The sequence below is a fragment of the Protopterus annectens genome, chromosome 2.part2 (assembly GCF_019279795.1).
Source record: "Protopterus annectens isolate FY-2018-M chromosome 2.part2, PAN1.0, whole genome shotgun sequence".
Taxonomy (NCBI): Eukaryota; Metazoa; Chordata; order Ceratodontiformes; family Protopteridae; genus Protopterus; species Protopterus annectens.
In genome coordinates, this window is record NC_056730.1 from 697,043,740 (window position 1) to 697,060,721 (window position 16,982).

Here is a 16,982-nt window from a genome sequence, read left to right on the forward strand (position 1 = left end):
GCTGTAACTCAGAGCAGATCTGAGTGTTGCCACTGAGATTCTTGACATAGCTATAGAATGCTTTGTAGTTGTCTTTAGAATCAGTGGCGATTTTGTTTTCGTAACTAGCTTTGGAGGATTTTATGGGATCTCAGCTTCTTACTGAAACTGACCAGGGAGTTCCTCCAATTGTGGGATTTTACTCTTTTTTGCAACAGTTTCTTTCTTCTGTTGTAGAGTTTATTTATGGCAGAACACCACCAGATTGGCTTCCTTTTTTTGGAGGATAGCATCTTGGTTCGGTTAGGGATAGCATGATAAATGCACTCGTGTAAGTGCTTATAAAGTGCATTTGTGTAGGATTCGGCAGTTGTACCTCTATTGTTCATCTGCATGGGTGTCGTGAAGTTTGCCACTTCTGTCTTAAGAAGAGTGAAGTTGGCTTTGGAGAAATTTTTTACAGTTGTTTTCCTAATTGGGGGGGGGGAGCGGGATGGGGATGTCTAGGATGATTAGCTTGTGGTCGGATCTGACCAACGAGGAGCTGACCTCTGGTGTGGAACACCGGTCGCCCATGTTGGTGATGAACAGGTCTAGGATACTGCTGCCCCTGGTGGGGGTGTGGATAAGTTGATCCAAGGCGTTGGAATTGAATTCTAGAAAACGTTAAGCAAAAGAGTTGGTACAAGAGTAGTTTTCCAGTTAATGGTGGGGTAGTTGAAATCACCCATTATTAGGGTGTTGAGTTGTACCTTAATATTTTCCAGTGTATCAAGAAAAGAGGAGTGGGAATCCTGGGGCATGGTGGGGGTCTGTAGCAAGCAACCATCTGGATTGTGGTTTTGCCCAGAGTTAGTTGAACATGGATAATCTCGAATGCATTATGCTGAGCAACTAGCTTGGAGGTGTGGATATCCTTAATGAATATGGACATGCCTCCACCTTTAGTGTTTCAGTCCGGGTTTGGTGGCCGAAAGGTGTGGTATGAATTATAGCCTGGTAATGCAGGGGTGCTCTCTGGAGCTTTGAACCAGGTCTCTGTCACTGCACAGACGTCGATGTTCTCCATTTTAAGGAGTGCCTCGAGTGAGTGCATTTTGGGTTTAGACTTCTAGCAATGAGTAGTATTACCCTCAGATTTTGCTTGCTTGTACCTGTTACGGTGGTGAATTTGTCATTTGAACCTTGCCTAAAAAAGGCACTACAGGGGTGGCAAGAGCCTTTGCCAATATCCGGAATCCCAAGGGCAACAGGTGCAGGCCATCTCTGGCAAAGCATCCCAGGAAGACAGACACTGGATTCCCTTAGAATGACACCAGAAGCTTAGCCAATTGTTGAAGTCAATCATTTTGTCCTTGTACTGTGGTATCATTCTGGGTGATGGCAGGATGCTACTCAGGTCTAGGGTCATACCTACCTGGGCTACAAGATTGGAGAGCTCCTCCATGTCTCTTTTCATGTAGTCCAGGGAGGTACGTCTCAGGTCATTCACACCAACATGGACAATGACAGAGTCAAATTTGTACTTATTGTGGAGTGACCTGAGTGTGTGTGTTATGTGGCGGATCCTGGCACCCTACAGGCAGCTGGCAGTAACTTTCTCCTTATTTAGCCTGGTGAGTGGACCATCAGTGTGCCTGACTACAGCCTCACCTATGACTAGAGTGTTGGGTACATTTTGCCTTATGGGCTGTAGTTGACTGGCACACTGAGTATGTGGGCTATATGTCATTTGGGTTGTGCTGGGGGGTGGAGGCTGCTTGCATTTCTGCTTTGGCTGTCATGGTTGTTTGGGCAGATTTTTTACTGAGAGCCTCTGCGCATGTAGGTGTGTGTTTTGTGCTTCTGTGTGTGTGTGTTTTGGTGGTGTAGGTTTTGAGGGACTATGTGATGAGTGTGGTGCGGTGCAAATGTTTACCTTCTCTTCTTGACTGTCTAGTCCAGTCTTCGGTGAAGAGAGCTTTGCTTCCAGTTTGGCTATACAAGTGCATCTCTCACAAGTCGTAGTGTTGGGTGATAGGAGGAGTGGGTTTGTCTGTGTACATGAGGCAATTGCTGCATTGTCCCAAGATGCCCAGAGTAATCAGGTAGACAGGAGAAAACACCGGGAGCTGACCTTTAGACATGCCTGGATATGTGCTTATTTATTAAGTACTAAAACTGTTTTCCTCTAGACAAGTGAGGAAAGTTGAGTGCTGTAATAATTTGTAGCTTATTTAATGCTTACAACAAGTTCTGAACAAGTGCTGAGCTCAAAGAAACAGATATGAGTGCTAAAACTAAAAAGCTGGATAGTTGCAAGGAAAAATTTGAAGAGCAGACTTCATGGCACCAGGAATAGTTTAACCCTAGTTAAGTGGGGGGGGGGGGGCTCAGGAGCTCACAAACAGTCTTGAACACAGCAAATCCGTATCTGGACAAGACCTGCCACAGGAAAGGGGGGAAGCAAGCTTAGCATTTTTTTTCAGTATTTTTTTTTTTTTTTCAGTAAAGTGGAAATGGAGAAAGCTGGAACAGAAGTTAACTCAAGGTTAAGGATCTGAGTGTGTTGGCCTTCACAAATGTTCTCTATTAGATTGAATGAACTAATGACACTAGACTGGGAGGAGTGTCACAGATCAAATATACAGTATGGGTGGGCAACTGCAAAGCCACAAAGTATAAGAACACCACAACCCTAGGGAGGGTGGGCGAGAAAAAATACAGTTCCTAGCTGTAGCCACTAAATGAAAGTTTTAAACAGATCAAGGAGCAAGCAGGCTCCAGAGAATGCTTTTAACTGTAAACAGACTAGATTAGAACACAGAAACCTCAAAAAATCAAAAATGCACAGAAAAGCTCGGATAGAGCACTCACAAACAGAAAATACAACTCTCAGTATGAAAAAGCAGTTTACAGTTAAGTAATTCAGTAAACATGCAATTAGAGTAATGAAACAGTATCTAGCAATGTAAAATACAGTTAAAGAAGCATAAAACAGTACATAAATGCAGTGTAACAGTAAAAAAGCTTTATAACAGTGTGAAATGTAGTAGATCAACTGTATAGCACAATTATAAACGTTTCTGCAGTGCAGTTCAGTGAAATAAGTGCAAGAAATAACTTATCCTGCTCTTGGAATATTAAGGAATTTCCACTTAGTTTCAGTAATGAAATACCATCCACAGCCTGATAAATAAAAGCACAACCTTTTCAAGACACAGGGTTTACATACCAGTAAGGATGGAAGAGTTAGAAGATCAAATTACTACTCAGCCCCTGCTATTACCCAATCACATGTACTACAGAAGGTCAGGAGGCCTTGTTACTCTCAATAATAATGAAGACAGACTATCAGCAGAAAATGTCTGCCAGAAACACAGGAAACTCAAACAAAACTACCAGGCCTAGACAATAGGCCTCTATCAAGATTATGCCACCTGAGCAGAACACAGAAACCTCACTTTAAAAGCATAGAAAGAACACTCACAAAGAGAAAATACAAGTCTCAGTATAAAAAAGCACTTTACAATTTAGTAATTAAATAAAAATGCAATTGTAGTAATGCACACTATTACAGTTCCTAGCTGTAGCTACTAAATGAAAGTTTTAAACAGATCAAGGAGCAAGCAGACTCTAGAGAATGCTTTTAACTGTAAACAGACTAGATTAGAAAACAGAAACCTCAAAAAAATCAAAAATGCACAGAAAAGCTCGTATAGAGTACTAAAAAACAGAAAATACAACCCTCAGTATGAAAAAGCAGTTTACAGTTAAGTTATTCAGTAAACATGCAATTAGAGTAATGAAACAGTATCTAGCAATGAAAAATACAGTTAAAACTGTATAAAACAGTACATAAATGAGTGAAACAGTAAAAAAAGCTTTATAACAGTGCAAAATGTAGTAGATCAACTGTATAGCACAATTATAAGCGTTTCAGAAGTGCAGTTCAGTGAAATAAGTGTAAGAAATAACGAATCTTACTCTTGGAATCTTACGGAATTTCCACTTTGTTTCAGTAATGAAATACCATCCACAGCCTGATAAATACAAGCATCTTTATCCTGTCCTTTATCATGGCTTAGCTGCAGAGTGGTTTGTCACCATTTTATGGTCACTGTAATGTAATCGATCATTGTAAGGTATATCTTAAACATTTGTAAGCACTCTTATCAGTGAATGTGAGATACTGTCAGATGCTTTTTTGTAGTCTATCCATAGCATACATAGATTCATCTCCTTTTTACAATTCTCCATTATGACTTTATTTAACAACAAAGGACCATTTGTTCCAAGTGACTTTATTCTGTTACCCATTTGTTCTACTGGCATGATTTGAGTTTTCTTTTAAATGACTATAAACTCTGTTGGCATCAATTCTAGTGTATAGTTTATACAGCTGCAGAAGGCAAGTTATGGTCTATAGTTTTTACAATTTCTTGTAGGTTCACTGTTAAGGGGGGTATCATTTTTCCTGTTAACCAGGTTGGCGTCTGTTCAGGGTATGCATACAAGTAGTTCTTACTCAGGGCTAAATCTTCATATAAAGATGTTAATACTTTTAGCCAGACGTTAGGTACTGTATCTGGGCCTAGGGTTTTCCTATTAGGAGCTTTCTTTAATTTTGTTTCATTTTGTCTGGTCATTACTTCATCCCATTTCATATCCTGTACATTTGAACATCTTACCGTTTTGTTTACTGCTTGTATCCATTCAACATCTTTATGTTCCACAGGATCTTCATAGATGCAGTTATCCAAAATATGCCCATTTCTTCTTTTTTTTTGGTGGTGCTTGTATTCCTTTTGCCTCGTTTCCCAGTGCTCTATCAAACTTTTTGGGACACCAGTGAATTGCTTATTTTCTACTTTTCCTTTGTATTTATCTGCATATCTTCTAAGCTTTTCGGCCTGTATAGATATCTTTAGTTTATTCTGTTCCCTCTTCTGCACTATTCTAAAAGTGACACTTCTAGTATTAGTTGCTTTATACTAGTCTCTATTCGATATTCCATGATAGGAAAGGGGGGAAATCCAATGCTATCTCTTACTGCTCTCTTTGTGGTAAGACTTTATCTGTTATTAATTTAGCTGCACAGTAATATAACCTATTTACTTCTGTTAAATCACATGAATTTCTATGAATAGTCTTGATTACTTTTCTACCCCCCCCCCTTTGTTTTCTTATTTTTTGTATTGTAAAATTTTCCATATCCAGATGCTTTTGCCTGTATTTCTCTTAAAATATCTTTGGTGCTACTTTTTTAATTGATTATGTTTGCTTTTTCTTTGCATAATATTGCACCATATTAAATCTCTTTTTCTTTCAAAGGTCCATATTTCTTCTTCAGATGTCTCCTACTCCTCCTGTTTCTCCTTACTTGGGGAACTCTCTGTTTCACCATGCAGCCACATAACCTGTGTTAGACTTTCTACACTAAATCCTTCAATTCGCAGATATTCTATAACTTCAGCTTCTATTTGTTTAACTTCTACTTTACTAATCTTTATGTTCCCCCTTTGTGATCTTATTTTTGGTACTGTGAAAATGTTCATATCTGGGTACCTTTGCCTGTAGTTCTTCTCAAATATCTGTGGAGCTGCTTTTTTGTATTGATTAATTTGGCTTTCTCCTTTGCATAAATATTTTATCATATCAGCTCTCCCTTTCTTTCTCATGTCCATGTTTCTTTTTTATACCTTTCAAAAATCTCTAGAATTTGTTCTTCATATTTTTGCACTTCCTCAGTCACTTCTTTTTCCAAATGGCCTAATATCTCTTGACCTATATAATGTTTTTCCCCTTGTCTAGCCTAACCCCATTGGAGGAATGTTTCCATGTCTTGAGGATTTTAGACTGTCATTTTTTCAGTCCCAGCACCAGTGCACCTACCAAGATTGGGCACTTCTTTATCGTGGTACTTGTGCACTCTGCCGTCTTTTTTATTTTTTTAAACTAATTCTGTTTATTTATTTTACATTTGTTAACCAGGTAGAGTCCGGCTGGGCAAGTAGCCAGTTTTCAGCTAAGACCCGGGGAGATATGCTCCATAACAATAGTGCAAAAAGATCATGTTCATGAGACATGCTATATAAAATACAGTCTACAAAATGTCATCAAGATGACACTGATATGTAAAAACAGGGCCCATCTATCGTGGTGGTACTAAGCTTTGAGGATGAGTTCTATTCCTGCAATACTACTCTCCTTTGCTTGCTGATTGTATCATCTCTCCATTTGGCCACAGTTTTACAGCTGACATTTATTTTTATTTATTTATTTTACATTTGTTTACCGGGAGAGTCCAACTGGAGAGGCTGTCCATTTTCAGAGGAGGCCCCGGGGAGAAAAACTCCAGTATGATTAATAATGGTATATGAAAGCAAGATATACATAATAATATAGTGGAAAATAAAGCTCAACTTATCAACTTAACACAGTACAAAACCATTGACATACAACTTAAGACAGTACAAACCCATTAACATACCAGTTGTAGTAGCTCAACATAAAATAGTTCAATTTAATACAATACAAAAGAAATTCTCATATGTACATAACAGGAGTACCATTTCATATTGTTGTACTTGGGGAGTCAGAAACTTAACTTTTGGAACCTCTTCTCTTAGCACCTGCTCTGTTATTACATGTATGAAGTGAACAACTCGTTATAAATCCATTCTTATAGTTCCGATTCATCACTGTGGATGTTTATTTTTATGTGGTTAGCTAACGTGAGTGAAAGCAATCAGCTTTACTGCATTAAAATTATATCAAATCAGGTGTACAGAGAATACTTACTTACAGCCTGCTGATATGATTGTACTGGCCACATTTTCAGAGACAACATGAAGCATCTAGTCTCTTTAATTGATGGCAGGTGTGTACTCAAGGAGACTGAATGCTGTAATTAAATCAAAAGGTGCTTCAACAAAGTATTAGTTTAAGGGTGTGCACACTTATGCAACCAGCTTATTGTATGTTTTCTTATATCCCCCCCCCCCAGCAGATTTGTTTGTTTCTCAATTGAATTGTACAGGTTATAGGTCACATTAAAGGTGGGAAAAGTTTTGAAATTATTTACTGTGGTCTCATTTTTATATATCACAAAAACCTGGCATTTTAAAAGGGGTGTGTACACTTTTTATATCCATAGTATGTTTCACATACAGTGTAAAAATCTGGCTATAGATGGTCACTGTTATATCCTGACCCCCTGTGTAAAAATGGGGTTATGGATGGATATGTACATTCTGAACAACTAAGTCCCTGGAACTGATCCCTGTTGGACCACACTGCATTATCCTACAATATTGTCATGACAGGACTTATCAAGCTGCCACCTTCTATTTTCTAGGCATGCTGCTCTCCACCTATTATTGCAAATATTTTTACATTGCCATTAGCAACTCGTGATTTACTCTCTCATGTACCACACAGAAGTCAAAACAGACATTAGTATGAATTATTTGATTCCGTGGCTGTGATAACATTAGTATAGAACAACTGGTTATAGGTTTTGACAGATCTGCCCTCGGTGTATGCATGTTGATGGAAATTGGTCAGGACTACGGTCCCTAACTCCTACACTAGTTTCTTGACCTTCCTTGTGTTGTTCAATTATACTATGGTCCTGTAACTACTTATTTTGTTCCAGTCATACTGCTGGAACAGTCATTGCTAAGATCCTATTTTCATTGCAAAGCTGGGAAGGAAAGTTCTAAAACATCAAACAAACAATCAGAAACGTATGTGGTATACAGTATATGAAATCACAATAAGCTTTTATTTCTTAATGCCAGTATTAACAGCTATTTACAAAATAATCCAAGACGATATAAAAAATGACACACACACGGGACTATAAAATATAAAGTAGGATGAGTAAGTTTAAGTGTTAACTGTTGAACAAAAGGTAAGCAAAGTTTAACAGCAATGACTCAAACTGCACATAGCAGCAAAATATACTAAAAGTTGGCCAGTCATTCAAGTACTACAGTAGTGAGCCAAATCCTATTAAAATTGTCTAATCTAAAGGCAGAGTTATGTACTACGGCTGTAATTTTATTAAAATCATGCCATTCATTCAGCAGAATTAGTGACAGTAAAGGTAATGAAAGATCACAACCTCCTTGTCCTCCTATTATTTTTGATAATAAATGGTTCCTCCAATATCCAGTTAAAGGAACTCAACCTTCATCAACAAATAAGACATGCTGGAATGGCAGTTTCATGTCCTAAAGTATCTCCTTGCTTCTGAAACAATGTTCTACTACAAACTGAGCAGAGCAACACCTTTGCCAATTTCAAGTAAAGACAGATAATTGGAAGGTCAGCCTCAAATTCTCCCTCAGTCTATCTTGTGCTGCCCTCCCTGAGCATGGAGGGAGTCACTATTTAAATATAGTTTTAAAACAGGCTTCGTGACACGAGAATGGAGGATTGAGACCGTCACCACCACCTTCATTAAACAATGACCATCAACAGATCTTGAACACTACAGATCCATTAGTCTGACTAGTCTTATTTGCAAAGCCATGGAAAGAATTATCATGAAAATTATCAACTAAGACAAAGGAGACCTTCAGACACTGGATCCATCTAAGTTTGCCTATGTCAAAGGAATGTCATGCTTATGGAACCTGGTAGACTTCTCTGAAAAGGTCATTATTGCAATGGATGAGGGTTAAGCAGTGCAAACTGCCTACCTAAATCTGGCTAAAGCATATGACACAATAGCCCACTAGGGCATTATCAACAAACTTTCGGAACTAGACATAAAATCCTTTATAACACAAACATCCCAGTTACCAATAGTCCCCCAGAGTTCTGTACTGGGGCATTTTCTGTTTGGCATTTATTTTTCTGAAGTAAAACTCAATACTAAAGGGCTCTGGCTGACCAGGTTTGCAAATGACTACAAGCAGCCACTGAATCTCCAGATGACTTAGCTGTCCTGCAAGAAGCTAAGTAAAAAAATGGTGCCAAAATCTTGGCTTGAAACGAAATGTCAGAAAATACATTACTATATCCTTTGGGAATTCATCTACTCCAGGGAACTACCATGTTGACAATAAACCTCTAAGAGTTGACCCAGTAGTTCAGTAATTGGAAAGTTATCTGGCCCCTATATCTCTGATGGACAGAAGCAGTCAGTAAACCACCCCTATATAAATCAAGTTGTGGGTAACATCTGAGTTGCATGGCCAAGTTTATAAGGGCCCTAGTGGTTACACCTACAAAAAGATCTCTTACATTTCAAAGACAATAAACATCAGATGTCATCTGAGGTCCGCTTAGACAAATTACAAGCCTCAAAGAAGTCCAAAACATTCTGTTATGTAATAACTGCTAATGGAAGCACAGCATAAAGGCAGAAAATATATCTGTTTTGAAAGCAAAGCAGCAAACAGCAACAAAGGGAAAACAACCAGAGCATCTACAGTTCCCCAGCAAGCACATCGGAAAAGAAGCCACAAGCTTACACAACACCTAAAACTCCAAAGTGTGAGGGCACAGAAGGCTTAATAAATCAAGCTCTAATGTTTACTGTAATAGTAACAGAATAATATTACACCTCCAGGTCTAAAATTAGACAGCACACTGACTAAACATCAGACCTTTATCATGTTATGTAATTTATAATATAGTATAAAGAATGAATTTTTATATATGTATACACACACAAATATGTATTTTGTGTGTGTGTGTGTACATCAACAACTACATTACACAAAGGAAATCTAAACAAGACCGTACAATTTTAAACAAAGACACACTCTTCTTACTTCACACATCGTCCAGTAAGAATTCCATTCATTCATTCACAGGTGTACCACAGAAAATATCAGCCAAAAGGAAGAGATTTCAGCAACAAAACAATACATATAGTAGCTAATTTATAAAACTGGACTATCCTCTTAGCTACTCAACATCTGAAATGTGAAAACGCTTGATGACTGGCCCTATTAAAGATAAACAGGCCGGATGAAATGATTACTTTGTAGGCTTGAATTACTTGTACCTCTGCCTGTCAGAGCAGAGATGCATACATATGAAGAAGCCTCAGCTTCATTGGGGAGTAGACATTCAACCACTTGCCCTCTCAGGCAGAAGATTATCTAAATAAATATAATCTGAGAAGCTGCATTTGGTAACATCCCACTGTCAATGTGGATTGCCCATATTACATTTCAAAAGGTATTTACATTATATGGAGAAAAAATACCACACACCACATGTTTTCCAGTATTCGCTTTATCCTATTCATGGTCACAGAAAAACTTGGAAACTTTCTTAACAGGCAAGGGCCATGAGAAATGGAACCTGTTTTGGACTAGAAAATAGTCCACTGCAGGCTATAGGTACACTCAAAACATACAAATTATGAGCAGTTTATAAGGTCTCAAATTATGGATTTCAGAACATTTGAGCAATATCAAAAATACGGTTATTACAAATGCCTTATATAAACTATACAGTGGTTCACAAAACAGCTAGGTTTCATTTTACCATCATTGATAAGAAGAAATGGCATGCATATCTTAATAAAAAAGAAAGGTCATGGATCATTCGTTTGGGGGGGGGGGGTTGTTTCCACCTGGACTCAATGACCACCTATAAAGGTATACATTAAATATAGTACTGAGGATTAGTGTAGTATGTTTAAATGGGTCTAGGATGTTTGCTCAAATGAGCAAATGTCTGAAACCCAAACGGCTGGGCATATTTACGTGAAAGTGCTTTTCACTGAAGAAGCACTTTCGCATAAGTATGCCAGTTGCCGAGGCCATACTATGGCGTGGACAAGGGAAAATTCCCTTTTCCCCACTGTAGTGCAGTATCGGAGGGAGAATATTAAAGTATGGGTGGTGGGGTGCAGGGGGGGACAAAGCCCCCCTGCTAAAACGCTAATGTAGTGTGTTTTTTTTTAGTAACATGCTTTATTTTTTTTCGATAAAAGCGCTTTCGTTAAAGTGTGTTCAGTGGTTATGGATTCGGAAGTTTGTTCATTTGAGCAAACATCCTAGATCTGTTTAAATATAGGTCTCTGTTATAGATGGTTTATTACATTGGGCTCTACATAACTTCTTAGCATGGTTTTCTCTTTCTTCAGCTTTTTATTTATTTTTTATTTCTGGTTTCTCAAATATGTTTATATATCCTGCATTTGACAGTTTTTTATATGGCTATATTGAATATATTCTTTATGTGGCTGTATTGTATACACATTTTACTGTGGGTGTGTTTATTACACTTACGTGATAACTTTTTTGTTCTGATTGGTAGAAAAATTAAGGAATATTTTTTTAAAAAGGATGTTATTAATGCATTTCTTTGTTTTTTGCATTGACAAAGGTCTTCAGGACCGAAACCGGTCTGCTTCATGTTTAAATAAATAAAAAGTTTGGATTCCTCCTTGGTGCTGGCCATTTGTGCTTTCTACATTTACAAGGTTGCATATTCATCTCTCAACATGGCTTTGTAATGTGGAAGGAAATAATATGCCCTAGATAGAAAACATGCATGTCCCATAGAAAAGTCACTCTAGTAAAAATAGATAGATAGATAGATAGATAGATAGATAGATAGAAAACATGCATGTTCCGTAGAAAAGTCACTCTAGTAACAAAAAAAAAAGCTAGAGAATTCAACACTGTTACATAAAAATGATAAACACTCTTTTGTCTGTGTGTCACTGCTCAACGGTATTTTAAAACAAACATGTATAGTAATGCACATTCATTCAGCTGCTTTCCATATTCAGCTTGAAGTCTAAAAATGCATTAATAACTCTGAAGAAAAGTTGAGTAGTAGTTTTCAATTTTAGGACTTGACAACACTGAACATTATTTATTATATTTAAAGAATATGACACCAGCATATATAAAACCTCTCAATCTGTTACTTCAAGAATTAGGGACAAATCCATAAATAAAGAGGGGCTCAAAAACCCAAAATCAATGACAGATTTTACATTCCATTTAGATCACTATTACACATTGTACAGTCGTAATTTATCTCCGTTGTACATACTCTTCTTTATAAATATGCACGGGTGTGTGGCATTATGTAATTATATTCTCTGTTTTTAACTTACTGTTGTTACTTGTATGTTCCCAGGCTGAACCTAGAAAAGGAATCAGTAGCACCCAAAGCACGAAACAGTAAATTCCACAATGGCAGAGCGGAGGCAATAATTCAAATGCTGCTACAAAATACGAACTTTTATTCCACCAAGACACGTAAAACACAACGTTTTAACACAAGCGCTTTCACTCGGTTCCTACCGAGCTTTGTCAAGTACAATCACCACTGCATGAATTGCCATTTATATACATTTACTTAATTCAATTAACTTCATTAATTATGCAAAAACTTTCTTAAGGTAAAACCACTTTGTTTTTTTTAAAAAATCATTGAGTGATGTGCAATTTCTTCTGTTTTAGTGCCATATGTGCAAATTCTGCTGTAATCATTTTAATACTCGTTAAAAGTAGCATAATGTAGTATAACCAACCAGTACAAAAGAGTATTTAGAATTGTTGGAAATAACAAATGTAGTTAGTTACAAATGTCAGTAACTGACTATATGGGAATAACCCATGCGTAAATATACCATATTGTTATTCCCAAATGTTTTGGGATTCACAGAGCCTGTACTGATGCACAATAAATATTTTTAAAAAATATTATAAATATTTAACTATGTTCCACATGATGGCTTTTTTTATATAAAATAGTTTAAAAGATGTTTAAAATTGAATATAAACAGTCTGTTAGTTAATTGTCTCCTTGGATTAAATGTGACATATTACCATACATCTAAAACAATGTAGGTATTTTGTAGCAGCATTTGAATTATTGCCTCCGCTCTGCCATTGTGGAATTTACTGTCCCAGGCTGAACCTGCAATTGGTCAGCGCTCTACCCTGTAACCAGACCTAAATAAAATTCTGTATTAACACACATTTTCTGAAGGGTATGAAATCTGACAACAATGAAGTGTCTGTCATTATTTAATGAATGTAGTTGTCAAAGTTACAGAGGTTTACATTCCACCAGATGCTAAGGCTTGCATAGCTCTAGGTCACTTATTTGACAGCATTAACTTGCAACAAAATATCCATCCTGAAACTGTTCCTATCATAGCTGGTGATTTCAATCAGACAGACAAAGTCAGTTCTCCCCAAATTTCATCAACACATTAAATGTACAACCAGGGAAAAAACATACACTGGACAAGGCCTACTCAAATATCAAGGATGGCTACAGGGCAAAACAGCTGCCTCATCTACGCTAGTTAGACCATTTGTCCATACTCCTGACTCCGGCATACACTCCTGTTATGAGAAAAGACTAGATTACCACAAAGATTGTTAAAATATGTCTAGAAAGTGTACTCTCATAGCTACAGGATTGCTTTGACAGACCTAACTGGGACATTTTTGAGGATTACGATCCCAAAGAGTACACATCAACGGTGCTCTGCACATAAAAACCTGTGTTGACAATGTTACTGTCAGCAAGCACATTTGTGTGTATCCTAATCAGAAGCCCTGGATGACGAAGAAGTCAAATCTCTTCTCACTCACTGCCATACAGCTTTCAGGTCTGGCAACAGAGTCCTTTACAGTGTGGCTACAGCCAACCTACAGAAAGCCATTAGAGAGGCTAATGCGGCCTATAAAAGGAAGACAGATGACCACTTCACCAACAAGGACCCACGACGACTATGGCATGCTATTCAGCACATTATCAATCATAAAACCAGTAACTATATGGCTGTTGAAGGAGATGCCCCAATGGCAGAGGAACTTAATTATTTCTTTGCTTGTTTTGCGGTGGAAACAAGCAGAGACAGTCACGCCTAGGCAAAAGCAGACAGGCCACAGCAGTCTCAAGTCACCTATACCAGCCTCCTACAACCATATCTTCACAGTACAAGAGCATGATGCAAGACGTGTGCTCAAAGTGGTTAATCCAAGAAAGGCTGCTTGCCCTGATGGAGTGATGGGATGGGTGCTGAAAGTATGCATGGAACAGCTCTGTGGGGTCTTCACAAAGATCTTCAAACTGTCTCTGTCCAAGTCTGCTATTCTACCTTCTCTGAAGTCAAATATGAGCATTCCACTGCTAAAGAAACCTGTCATCCGTAGTCTCAATGACTACCATGCAGGGGCACTTACTCCAGTCATCATGAAGTGTTTTGAACAGCTGGCTCTTCAACACATCAGGGACAGTCTCCAGTTATCTCGGATACACCAGTACGCTTCCAAACCAAATATGTCTACGGAGAGGTCATCTCCACTGCTTTACACATTGCACTTTGTCATCTTGAGCAGCATGGGAGCTACGTGAGGATGCTCTTTGTAGACATTAATTCAGCTTTTAACAAAGTTATCCCAAATAGACTGGTCACTAAACTCACTGGCCTAGGACTTTCAGAACCTACCTGCCATTGGATTAAAGACTTTTTGATTAACCATTCTCAGATGGTTAGACAAGGTCCATACCTCACCTCCATTCTCAGGCTAAACACTGGTGTCCCACAAAGCTGTGTGCTGAGCTCCCTTCTGTATACTCTTTACAGTCACGACTGTGTTCCATCTCATTCTACTAATACCATCATTAAGCTAACACAACAGTAGTTGGACTTATTTCAGGAAAAGACGAAACAGCATATAGAGATGGAGTTCAAAGACTGGCTGCATGGTGTTCTGAGAACAAACTTGCCCTGAACTCTCCCAAAATAAAAGAACTCATCACAGATTTCTGGAGGCACAACACAGATCACAAACTTATATATGTCAATGGAGACTGCGTGGAAAGGATTCCTGCCTTCAAGTTTCTAGATGTACATGTGAAAGAAGATCTCTCTTGGTCTATAAACACCATGGAGGCAGTGAAGAAGCACAGCGGAGACTCCATTAAAAACAACCTGCTGGTGTCTTTTACCACTGTTTTATTGAAAGTGTGCTGACATACTGCATTTCCACGTGCTATGCCAACAGCACGCCAACAGACAGTAATGGCCTTCAAAGGATCATTAACCCCACCCAGAAAATCATTAGCTGCTCACTGTCCTCTTTGGAGGAACTCTTCAGCTTTATCATAGAATCATACCAGGCTATCGAACCAGAGATCATTCTAAGCCTAGCAGTTTCAACCCAATGAAATACCATACAGATACTAGTTAATACCCAAGATTGCATTTAGTAATGACTGCCCCTGTCCAGGAGAGTTGTGTGGGTTATCCCCAGTAAGAATTTATAGTGCCCCTGTCCAGGAGAGTTGTGCGGGTTATCCCCAGTAAGAATTTATAGTGCCCCATCCACTCAACCAGGCTCCTCTAGAACAGTGTCATAGAGGTGCTCTGTTTCACATGAATTGGTAGCCTGTTCCAAAGAAGTGGCAGACATCAGGAGATAAATTCAGTATGTCCAATTTAAGTCATAAGCCATATTTAAGTCCCTGGAAAGGGTAGTCCTAGACCCATTTGATTTACGGATATTCAGCAAGTTCATTAAGTTCAGGTCTTGGGTTGCTCTGTAGGCCAGGCATAAGTCTCCCCTAAGAAGTCTATACGATACAGAGTATAGTGACAGGGTTTTAGTCAGTTGCCCTGCTTTTTGCTGTCTCAGCAAGACAACCCACATCTTGTAAGACCCTTCTCACGCTAGACATCACCTGTTAAAGCAACTGCCTTTTGGCACACAGTTCAGGTCCAATCCATCGCGGACAGACAGACATAAGAACAGTTTCTACCCCAAAGCCATAGGTGAACTGAAAAATGCTACTCACATTGAGTACAGATAATAGCTATTTGCTATAAGGTATATGTTTACATTCCTGTGCACCTTATCTTATTCCTCTTATGTACAATAACTTAGCTGTTTACTGCACTGCATTATATTGTTTTGTTTAGTATTGTATTCCCTTATTTACTCATGTTCATTACATCATGTAATTTACATGTGAATGTTATAAATTTCGTTGTACTCGTACAATGACAATAAAGGAAACATCTTAAAACCACAAATGTTTTGATGAAGTACCAAAAATATTTGGCAAACATTTGGACTTTAAGCAAAATTCTGTACAGTCGAGAAGTAAACCAGGGAAAACGCGTGCAAATGGTGATTTCACTCGTGCGTTGCAAAAATTTGCAGTACAGTAAAGACGAAGGACATCCCAGAAATTCATACAGATGTTTACCTGGGTTTCCCGTTACATTCCAATTAAGGTGGACGACATATGTCACCCCAAATATTTGGTAGTCCTCTTCATCTCTCGTCCCATTGCGAACCGTGATCCAATTAGGGTCTGCTACAGAAGTGCACAGAATGACAACGGAAAAGCACTGTGTCACAGCAGCGGGAAGGTTCCTCTCCATAACACACTAGGTACCAACAAACTAATTTAATAATCGTGACTTTTGATTCAGTAAGTTGTTGCCGCTATAAAGGAAGTCACTGCATACTTCAGCATTGCTTCAGTACTCCAGTTCTACAGATAATAACGTCGATTGAGAGTTGCTACAATTCCACTACGTAAAGCAATACCAAAGATCTAATACTACCAACATGCTATCTCAGGCTTTTTCTTTCTCTACCCTAAGGAATAGTTTTCTTCCTGGTCGCTTTGCCAAAGATCCTCCCACTTACGTCACAAGCCCGTAAAAAACAACAGTAATAAAAAAGGTTGTTACTAGTTTAAGCCGAAGTACCTGGCGGAGGAGGAATTATAGTTGAAACTACATGCTCATTTAAGGCATGAAGTACAAGGATAACAGGTTAACGTCAATTCACACGTTAATTTGTTTGTTTGGGGGTTTCTGGTTATTTTAATTTCAACTAATAAATCATTTAACCACCCCCCTTCTGCGGGAATTGGTCGTTTGATTTTCGTCTAGGATTACTTTTGTCGGGAGTACCTGTGAGCAGAATACCTACTTTAGGCCCGACATACGTCCCAGTTTTGAGGCTTGATTTAGCTTTTCATATAATTTTCTGAATCCC

General features: G+C 38.3%; 1 protein-coding gene across 1 annotated transcript in view; it reads right to left on the bottom strand.

The window, feature by feature from the left end:
* The window catches only part of LOC122795769 (transmembrane protein 127-like), a 369,642-nt gene extending 352,988 nt beyond the window's left edge, over positions 1 to 16,654 (bottom strand). The window contains exon 1 of the mRNA XM_044064092.1: positions 16,180 to 16,654. Coding sequence (XP_043920027.1) covers positions 16,180 to 16,357 — 178 coding nt within the window. The 5' untranslated portion in view covers positions 16,358 to 16,654. The remainder of the gene's footprint in view (positions 1 to 16,179) is intronic.
* Positions 16,655 to 16,982: the final 328 nt, after the last annotated feature.